Source organism: Cryptotermes secundus, unplaced genomic scaffold, assembly GCF_002891405.2.
Source record: "Cryptotermes secundus unplaced genomic scaffold, Csec_1.0 scaffold1412, whole genome shotgun sequence".
Taxonomy (NCBI): Eukaryota; Metazoa; Arthropoda; class Insecta; order Blattodea; family Kalotermitidae; genus Cryptotermes; species Cryptotermes secundus.
The window spans coordinates 140,739-151,731 of NW_019737102.1; the positions used below are offsets into that span (position 1 = coordinate 140,739).

At 40.4% G+C, this 10,993-nt stretch overlaps 1 protein-coding gene and 1 long non-coding RNA gene across 2 annotated transcripts in view; one reads left to right on the forward strand and one right to left on the reverse strand.

Moving 5' to 3' along the window:
• LOC117282768 overlaps positions 1 to 10,993 on the forward strand; it is a 126,393-nt gene that overhangs the window by 8,132 nt on the left and 107,268 nt on the right. The window lies entirely within an intron of this gene.
• Positions 1 to 10,993, reverse strand: part of LOC111870223 (synaptotagmin-10) — a 123,652-nt gene that overhangs the window by 1,205 nt on the left and 111,454 nt on the right. Inside the window, exons 8-9 of the mRNA XM_023862330.2 lie at positions 4,745 to 4,916; positions 3,263 to 3,463 (exon numbers count right to left, since the gene is read on the reverse strand). Coding sequence (XP_023718098.1) covers positions 3,263 to 3,463; positions 4,745 to 4,916 — 373 coding nt within the window. The remainder of the gene's footprint in view (positions 1 to 3,262; positions 3,464 to 4,744; positions 4,917 to 10,993) is intronic.

Below are 10,993 nucleotides of genomic sequence, written 5' to 3' on the forward strand. Positions count from 1 at the left end.
AGGTCACATCAGTAGATTACGTGAAATCATAAAGACGAACCGAGAAATTTCTTCAGTTAAGCTTCAAACTCTTTCGTCCAAATCCTGACCAAGTCATCGTCTATCATCTATTCTTTCGACGATATACAGGCCGTAAAAGTAAGAAGGTAAAGTTGTCCCTGTGCTTAACTAATTAAGCACTAGGTGTATAGATCCACGATTTCTTGACCTTGGCACTAGTTGGAGTTGAGTGGTCAGCTTCACACCCCTCTCGTTTTACTCCCGGAGAAAGAAGCCCTGGTAACATTGGATAGGAGGGTGGGTGGACAGCAGAGCCGGTCTGGACGACGTAGAGAAGAGAAAATTCTTGATCCTTCCGGGACTCGAACTCCGACCCCTCTGTCGTCCAGTCCATAGCCAGTCGCTGTACCGACTGAGCTATCCCGACTAATAAAATAACCCACAAGAAAAATAAAGACGAATTATAATGCACGGATTACGGTAAAGGTGAAATTATCCCTTGGCTTAATTAATTAAGCACTACGCCATGAAGACGTATGGCGGAGGGGAGGTATAGCTCGACCATTCTTGACCTCGGCACTAGATGGAGATGAATAGTCAGCTCCATGCTCCTTCCCTTTTTACCTCTGCTGAAATAGCTCCCGGTATCCACTGGATAGGAAGTTGCGTGGGCCCCAGAGCCGGTCTGGACGTTACCCTGCTAAGAACTGAACCCCTATTCCTCGGTCGTCCTTGCCGTTGCCTGGTCACTATACCGACTTAGCTATTCCAGCCCTTATAATGAATGGCACTGAAGGGACAAAAAAGTTCGTAGAAGAACCGAGATTTTTTTTTATTGCTGCTGAACGATTTTACGCCACAACGACCCAGGTTCAATCCCCAGTGACTTCATATGAGAATCGTGTTGGAGTGGGTCTTTATTCGAGTTTCTTAGGTTTGACGCTACTAGTCGTCATTCCATTATCGCTTCGTAGTCATACAATATTTCACCCCAACAGTTCTCCAGGAGCGCTGACCAGGCAGGCAGCGCAAGCCAAGCACAAGCACAATTAACTTGGTCGGATAGAGAGTGAGGAAGTTGGTTTTATATGGCTCTGCTACAGAAACGAAAACATAGACTGCTGTAGCAGAAAGTACAGAAGAGGTGAGGATTATCAGGGGTGTACAAAATTTTTATGTCTCTATGATGAAAGGTAAAATATCCCTGCAAAACTTCAACGTTTGTGATTTGAGACACGAAGTTTCAGTATTTGAGTACAACAGACAATTGTTTTGGTACGAGATAGCGTAGTTGGTTGAGGTACTATGTTACAAGCCGGAAGGTCGCGGTTTCGATTCCCGATTAGGTCATTGGATTTTTTTTCAAATTACCTAATCCTTCCAGCTGCACTATGGCCCTGGAGTCCACTCAGCCTCTAACAGAAATTAGTATTTACCTTTCAGACCCTTGTTTTACGCTGGGGTTAGGTTCCTGGATAAACCGTCGTATACCGAATCGGCGTAAATTAAAGACGAATTATAATGCATTTCAATGAGATGTGTTCCAGGTATACAAAAATTGAGACTTCTTTCATAAAATAATACCAAACATGTATATATTTTAAACATAAATATTATGTATATGGATTTATATCACAATTTATTATACAATAAAATATAAATGTTTTCACGTAATAGGGATAGTCGTGACTAATAATTGTGGGCTATGGATTTGATGATTAGATTTACTGGACGTCTCCATTACAATTACTGTTGATTTCAGCAGCTCACACATTGAACTCCTTAATGACGAATCTCTCAACTGTTGTCTGAATCTTTAACAGTCTCTATTCTTTCGAATTCTCTCTTTGGATGTCCGAATGACGGACTGAACTACCTTCATGCGAACCGAATATAGAGCATCAAGTCGAACAGTTGGGCAGGAACACACACAGCGACATCGGTCTACGGAAAAATGTCGTACGTTTTTTTTTTGCCGTACGACCTCTTTTTCACACTAGAGCGACCAGATACATTTCTTTGCTCTCCGAATGTCGTACGGTAGATTTCACATGTCGTCACGTATGAAAGCCAAGACTACACTTTATATTGTACTACTTGATGCGACATGAACCTTACGGACGTCGTACGACCGATGTCGCTGTGTCTGTGTACCTGCTCTCTGTTATTCTCTGTTCCCACGAGACGTGTGACAATCTCCGGGCAACACTTCGATTTGTACAAGCGAATTCGTTGCCGCGGAAACATATTTCAGCTAACCGTTGTTGAGAATATTTGGACTGAAGAGAGATGAAGTGACAGGAGTTTGGAGAAAACGGCATAATGAGGAGCTTCGTAACCTGTACTCTTCTCCAAGTATAATTAGTATGATGAAGTCAAGGAGGATGAGGTGGGCAGGGCATGTAGCACGAATGGTGGAGATGAGGAATGCATATAGGATATTGGTGGGAAAACCAGGAGTAAAGAGATCACTAGGAAGACAAAAACATAGGCGAACGGACAATATTAAAATGAATATTAGAGACATAGGATGGGATGGTATGGATTGAATCGATCTGGCTTAGGATAGGGACCAGTGGATGGCACTTGTGAACACGGTAATGAACCTTCGGGTTCCATAAAATGCTGGAAAATTCTTGAGTAGCTGCAGAATTGGCGGCTCCTCAAGAAGTGCTCGGCTCCATGTGTAAGTAATTAAGTAACTGTTGTCTAGCAACGGACGTCTCAGCTGTGCTCTGACCGCACAACTCCGGCGCTCAGGCGTCAAGTCGCAATAGATAGGCGTTAGTGACGAGAGGAACTCCCTGGCGCTGACTCGTGAGATCCGACTGGATCATGTTCTGCCGTCAGTGGATCAGTTGGAGGTATTCCAGATTTCATTTTAAATTAAGAAAGTAGAAGTTGTTTACTTTGCTTGATGTCATGGCAGGTGGAAGCAGACTCAGATTCTAATAAAGCAGCTCTGTTCACAGTCATGATACTCTGCAGCTAATGGGCTTCTATAGACCGCAAAACAGGCATTTCATGTTTCTGCTCCTGCTGTTTCAGAGTCAGTTTTCCAGCCAAATCTTCCAGCTGCTCGTTTGTAAGAGGCTAATAATGGCTCTTTGGGGGAAAACAAAGGAAATTACTAGAAACTTTTGAAACCGGCGAATATCAAACCGTCGTGAAGCAAGGGTCCAGTCTCTTTGCATGCATGCACTGTGACGTGACGTCAGCAGCAACATGGGTGAATAATGTATGTGATGAAGAGGCTGCTTACCTTCCGTTGAGACAACTCAAACTGACCGGTAGTGGCTGTGAGTTTGTGAGTGGGATTTGCCCCGGAACTGTCTCCAGTAGGGGGTACCATTGGGCAACAGGTTTGCGGGGGTTGTCCAGCATCTCCAGCCAATGGTCTCTTCCAATTCCAATAAAACTTGAACCAATAGCTGTGCAACCCATCAGCTCATTGTGTCCGATCCTGAACATAGCGTAATTTAATTTAGCGAATTCACCTTGCGATAGGTAAATGGATTATAGTGATCCACAGTACAATGTGTAGTATATGCTTAATCTGGTTTAACATTAAAAGAACTCAGTATTTATTCTACATAATATATTTACGTTGAACACTTATACCTTCCGGGATATAAAGTCGTGTAGTCCGCTGAAAGACAAAGCAACGTTTCGGAGGAACATGTCGCCTCCATCTTTAGAGTCCTCCGAAACATCTCTTGACTTTCGACAGACTAAATGGCGTTATATCCCAGGAGACAGAAATCTTCAAAACCACGGCTGCGAGAACCTCATTTCCTACATGAAATTAGGTTAGCGAGAACCTCAGATCCTGCATGAATTTAGGCTAGCGAGAACCTCAGATCCTACATGAATTTAGGCTAGCGTGAATCTCAGAAATAAACGACGATTTCTTCCCTAAACAATCTTAAGAAACTGGGTTTTAACAGAGCTGATGTGTTTCCTGTGAGATAAGAACTCAGTTTTTAAGTGCTTTTTATATAAATTCCATACTCCAGACCACGTGCGGACGCGGGTTCGAATACCTCCACCGTAGCCCTGTCAGTCGTAGGGGGCGACGAAAGGGGAACCAAGTGCCCGGGGTGAGAGGTATAACTGGGCCACCCTATTCCTGAGGTGTATAGATACGGGGACCTGGCCCTCAAGGTTGGGGGAGTCTTGAATCTGAGACAGTGAAATACGGTCGTTAGTCCCGCGGGACACGGACCTGAGAATGACTGCGCTGGCGAGAACCAGTAGCAATTGTAAACGACAGACGCATCCTCTCGTCAGAGAGGGTGCTACATAAGGGCTATGACCGCAAGAGTTCAATTGGAAAAAAATCTCTGGTTCTGAACCTTAAGAGGCTTGGCGTCGAGACGAACTAATTGGCGATAAACTACCAGTCGTACAGTAACTCTGACTCATATTTCAGACCAAAGCAATCCACTGACCGTCGCTCTACTTCCTCTACACCATACCGTTACCGGAATGATTACATTTACATCAGTTTTCCCTGTAAAAATGTAAAGTTTTTTCTACTCCTCCGTCCTCCTCGAATTTATAACCCCCCCTCTCTCTCTCCCCCTCCATGACTTAACGAGTTAGATGCGCATTTCATTTCTTGTGACAGATTTACAGTTCCCAGTTAATGTGACTCACGACCAAAATGGGACAACACCTTTACATGTTTGTCTCTTATATCAATTCGAGTCAGAATCTGTGCAGAAGACTGTACTTTCCCTACCTGTCATAGTCGATTACTTTCACGATCAGGCTCACATCTTCGATATTCTCTGCTGGAACATCAAACACAAGTGCCTCGTTGTACACCGGACTGAGTGTTGCCTTCTTCACGGTTGTTTTCTTCTTCTTAATCCTCTTTCCTTCACACAATAAATACACTTTCACGTATGGATCTGTGAACAAGAGACACGTTGTTTCAATACGAGTATGTGTGCACATATTATCTTATTGTTTCTTCAGCAGAATATCTTAACATTTATTTACTCTCTCTCTCTCTCTCTCTCTCTATGGGTCCACAGCCCTTTGGACCTTAGCCGCTTTTTCAGTTTTTTAATCCTATACACAGTCGGCAGGACTCCTTGGACTGGGCATTAGCCCGTGTCAAGGCCGATACCTACACACAGAGCAACACAAACACAGNGACATACATCCATGCCTCGAGTTGGATTCGAACCCACGACCCAGAGTTCGAGCGAGCGAAGACGGTTAATGCCTTAGGCCGCCGCAGCCACTGTGACCGGCTACTCGACAAGTAGATTAGACATTTATATCTAAACTTCCTTAAATATTCATGAATTATAATTTACGAATTTAACATAATACGAATGTTTTTGTTCTTAAGAAAGTAGAGAATGTAGTGAAACAAATTTCTGTTTTATATAATTTGTATCTTTAAGTATTTGAGACTACGGCTGTGAGACATCGAGTACGTTAACTAACGTCACGTTGCAAAGTCATCCTTGAGAAGCTGATAGTTCCTCAACTGCTCAATAAATCTCCAGTCTTTGTTAGAAGCCGAATGTTCAGTACTCCTTTCAGGTCAGGCTGGGATTACCCTGTTTCGAGCCAGATGAATCCCATTCGCATCCTTTCATCATTTCGTTCGGCATGAAATATTTAGTAGCTCAAGTTACCTCACCGATAAAGGTGCAGGATATCCTGAGCACATCGTCATATTAAGAGATTTTGGTTTTATGTGATACTATGAGAGATACCATACGGTAGCGAGATGAGGTCATTGAACTGCCATGATTGGCCATTCTATTTCAAAATCCCAGTACCTGTAACATTGAAAGAAAAATGACGCAATGTACGAATTTCAGGTTTTGTATTCATATATTATGCATTTTTATAAAGGACAGAGGAATAAAACGAGAGATAATTTAACCTGAAGCGTAGATTATAAAACCAACCGAGTTACGAACTGGACTACAAAAGAAAAATAATCTTTGAATGCCTCTTATGAACCAAAAGTAACCTAGAACTTACATTGTAAATGAAAGTGCCATATTCTAGCAATTAGATTACAAAATGAAAGTTACCTAGAAATCAGATTATAGAAGAAATTGCCATATCCTACTAATTAGATTACAAAATAAAAGTAACCTGGAACTCAGATTATAGAAGAAAGTGCCAGGTCCTAGTAATTAGATTATAAAACGAAAGTAACATAGAAATCAGAATATATAAGAAAGTGTCATAACCCAGCAATTAGATTTTAAATGAAGACATCCTACAACTCATATTATAGAAGAAAGTGCCGTAACCTAACAATTAGATTACATCATGAAAGTAACATAAAAATCAGATTATAGAAGAAAGGGCCATAACCTAGCGATTAAATTATAAAATTAAAGTAACCTATAAATTATATTATAAGAGAAAGTGCCACAACCTAGCAATTACAATATAAAACAAAAAGTAACCTAGAACTCAGATTACGAACAAAAGTAACCCATAAGGTAGATTACAAAACAGAAACAATCTAAAACTTTGATTACAAAGCAAAAGTAAACTTGAGTTTCTATTATAAACTAAAAATGACCTAGAAGTGTTCTAATGCAACGAAATTAACCTAGAACTATAACTGTTAAGTGAAAGAAACGCAGAATTCTTGTTTATAAAATATGATTAAGTAAGGACTCAGGTTATAAAGAAAGCTAACTTAGAACTCTTATCATAAAAGAAAAGTAACCTAGAATTTAGATTACAAAAGAAAAGTAACCCAGAACTTAGATTACAAAGGAGGAGAAAAATAATGAAAGGTGAAGTGAAGGAAAGAAAAGAGAAGAAATAACTCCCAGCTCGTGGGAAAGAGGACAAGGAGAGGGGCTGAAGAAGAATAATAACACCAGAAAACGGAGAGAGAGAAGAGAGAATAAATGAAAGCAACGTCGTTCCTACAGTTTTTTTTCCTACAGAAATGCTTTGACGTCAGAGCTTGGGATTGGTTGCAAAACGTCGTTGCGACACGTATTGATCCGCACACAGACCAGGAATGCTAAAAACTTTGTTGCTAATGGTTGCGGGGTAACAGGTGGGCCGGGGGAAGGGATCACATATTGTAATAGAGAAAAGCTTTCCTCGCTATTCTACTCCTTCCTTGTCATGATGGGAAAGAGATAAAATGAAAAGGAAGAGAGGAAAGTAAATTTAAAATATGTAACAATTTGTTTATAAAGTCAAACTCATGACGCACGAGGGAAATATATCAACAGGTCGCCCTTAAACTTTCGAAGCTGTTGCTATTACAATTCCTTCATAAGCTGAAATTCTGTTTTAATATCCCCGTTGTTAAGTCCTAGTCTCCGTTTTTTTTAAAACACAGGTGTCTATTATGGAATTCTGAAATGTTACAAGGAAGGGTCTATTTCATTCATAGTGTTAAGTAACCTATTCAGAACCGAAAACAATAGACCTATATAAATGAGGCACGTTGAAGTATATAAGACTAAATAGAAGTCGCTGCAATGTTTTCTTCCAACATTGGCTTGGATACGTAGTATCAGATCGTACATACATACTTACGTACATAAGGCCGCGCCATAGCTCAAGCGGTTAGTCTTTGGCTTCCTACCGCGGCTGCCCGGGTTCGATCCCGGGTCTGGTCAAGTGGGATTTGTGGTGGACAAAGTGGCGTTGCGCTGGGGCCGGTTTTCTCCGAGTACTTCGGTTTCCCCTGCCAATCTTCATTCCACCAATTGCTCCACAATCACCCTCACCTATCATCTGGGGCTGGTACAATGGGCCAGAAATAGCCGCAGTACAAGGGAATTAGTCCCACCCCACTAGCATTAAAAAAATTACATACATATACATACACACACACAGGTCGACAAACTTACCTATAATCACAACTATAGCCCTGAGGAGCAGGACTATGTACAAAGTATGGAGGCTGATTTCAATTTAAATTGAATTTACCCTCTCCCAATTACGAAAGTAAATTGTAGCGTGTATAGCCGTTGCTATGCAACAATCGTGAGGTGGGCGGTTGTACCAAAACAATTTCTGAGCAATGGTTCGGTAAACACATTCCCGCGATAAAAAAATCTGTTAGCATACGAGAATGAACGGTGTTGCCTACGCGGTCCGTTCCGAGGAGTTATAAAGAAGAGAAATGGGACACATATTAGTTGATAGTTGGCAGTTAGTTCTGTACGGGACTTTGGCACGCAAGCAAAAGAATAGCCATTGTTAATATCCCTTACCAGGAAACTTCTAGTGAAAGCACTGCGGAAAAATATCCATTTTCAGAAGCCGTTACCAAGAAACGTCTAGTACAAGCTGGAGAAATGTTAGCGTATAGTGATCTGTAAAGTGTGGAAATCAGCGATTGTGTTATAGTTATTTGTAGTTACGACCTGTAAGTGGTCAGTTAATCCATTCACGAATCCAAACCCCGTCTATAGTCACACATGTACGAGAACAGTACCTTTACTTTGTTCATTACTCAAATGATCGGATAGCGGCGTTTCATCTGTATAGTGAACATTTTCTTAGTTCCTTCCAATGTCCGATAGAGACGTCGGCCTATAAAACTGACCATTGTCTGAGTTAGAAGACTTAATTTTGTACTGGAAAATATCTCACAGAAATTGGGGTAATTTTTTCTTTTTGCGAATTTGTTCAGAGTGCTCAGTTTCCTTCTAAGTCTTGAAATTTTCGTTTTATTCCTACTAATTTTTAACTTATTATTGAAAAAATGCAGAAAATTATTAAATGTGAAACTAACTAAAAGCGCACTTTTGAATTAGTTAGAATATTCATAATATTAATTAATAATATTAATAATAATTTCTCATATTGTAAATTTACCGCCAACTGTAATCCAGTAATCGGGTCTGGAAACCGATATTAATGGCCGTGGGAATCCGTTGCGCTGACCATGCAGCACTCTCTATCCACAGAAGTTGGCACTAACTTCGCCGACAAGCGGCGGTCGCTCGGTCGGTACAGTTCTCTTGTGGACTAAGGGCCACGGAGGAAAAAAGTAAATTTACTGCATTATTTATACCATTGCTCCTAAACACTTTCGTAAAGAGACCCAATCTTCCATTAAATTAAATGATGAAAGGAAAATTTCTTTAGTGGTCACAGTAGTTTCTAGCAGGGCTGAAAAACGCATTTTCTTCCAGTTCAGCGGTTATAAAATTCGAGGAGTTGAAAAAATGACTTCCATCATCAAACGGTGACAAAAGTCGATCAGTATCAATAGAATTAAATGAACCTAATAAAAAAAATATATTAAACGAGGTAGCTCAGTTTTCATTGTTACCGGAAAATGTTCTTTTGGCTTCGTATTCTGTCCGGATAACAAGGAAAATTAAATTTCTGAGAATGGTTGTGTCGCAGCCTTCTCGTTACAGAGAGGAGCAGCCATTCTGTTTGACCGTTCATACAGAGCTAAGTTCTGGGAAGACCTGATTTCCAAATTCCCCTTCACTAAAATCTGAGTAATTTATACAAGTATATGCTTACGACAAAACTTTGTAGATGTATAGAATTTCACCGAGATAACCGAGGAACGTACTTCCACCTTCTTCATGGTCTAAAACGTGACCAACAAGAAGCAATCAAGAAGCGATAATTATAATCATTGCTTACTTATTGCTATTGGCTGGTTTGACTTACTTTTCGTCCCTGAAGATGGAGGCAGTTCGTTCTTCTGAAACATCTAGAAACGCTTACAAGACTACACTGTGTCATACTGCAAATTATTCTGCTTTCTGTTTTTGGCTTCTCGTTTTCCTAACGTGTGTGAACTTCATCTAACGGTCGTTTGTATCACGACCTACATAAACTCAGACGATTAGAAAATTGTGTATTATGAATTAGGAAGATTGGGATGGAAACGGTCGTGGCCTAATTTAAGACACTGTGTCGACATTTTCTTGGAGGAAGAGGAAAGTCATGAGAAACCTAAGTCAGGATATTGGGTGATCCGTCCGGGATTCGAACACTACATGTATCGAATACAAGTGAGAATTGTTACCGCTTGCTCACTAAAAAAAAAAAAACTGTTTCGGTCCATAATCGAACCTGGGTTACTTTGCATTTCAGGTAGATAATTTCATATGCGGTTTTGCACCTGAAGACGTAAAACCATTACTAATGTGTGGGTTTGAGGGTGCTCGTTGCGAAATCAATTGCGTTGTCCTGTATTATTTAATTGATACAGATTAATAGCAGTATATGACAAAAGCCATGGAGGGTAGTGAAACTGACACGACAGATATAGTGCTTATACTCCCACTTTTATTAGAATTTCAGTATCCAAACGTTTATAAATGTATTTTAAACTTAGCGATTTAGAACTTATTTCTTTTCGCAGTTCATTTTTTTCTCGCTTTAAAATGAGTTTAATTCTTGTATCCCATTAGCAAAGAGCAAATAGTATGGGATTAGGTATTACTTTAGATTTCATATTTAAATTAATTTTTAATAGTCTGTGTACCATTTTGCCTTCTTTAATCTGTTCAAACCTTTAAAGCACGATAATTCCTGTTGCATGTGCCACCATGTTTAACAATTTGAAATCAAAGTTATTATTTTATTTTCTCTTTTTATTTCATCGCTATCTTTATCCTCTTCTCCTCCTCCTACCTTATAATCTAATTTTCTTTTATATACTCTCATTCTGCCTACTCTGTTCCCTTTTTTAATCTCCTTCCGTCTGCCTATAACTAGTCTCTTTTATGTAAGATTTGAGGCTTTCACGGCGGTGACTATGAAGAAAGCAGTCTTCTGGGATTTGGTACCGTGTATATGTGGTGTTAACCGACGTTTCGGAGGAACTTATCGCCTCCATCTTCAGGGTAGAAGGTATTGGAACACCAATCTGCTTTTACCGGTTCTCACGGTCTCTTCGCTTGCGGATTTCTTATATTTTTCCTTCTACTCTGAAGATGGAGGCGATACGTTCCTCCGAAACGTCGGTTAACACCACATATACACGGTGCCAAATCCC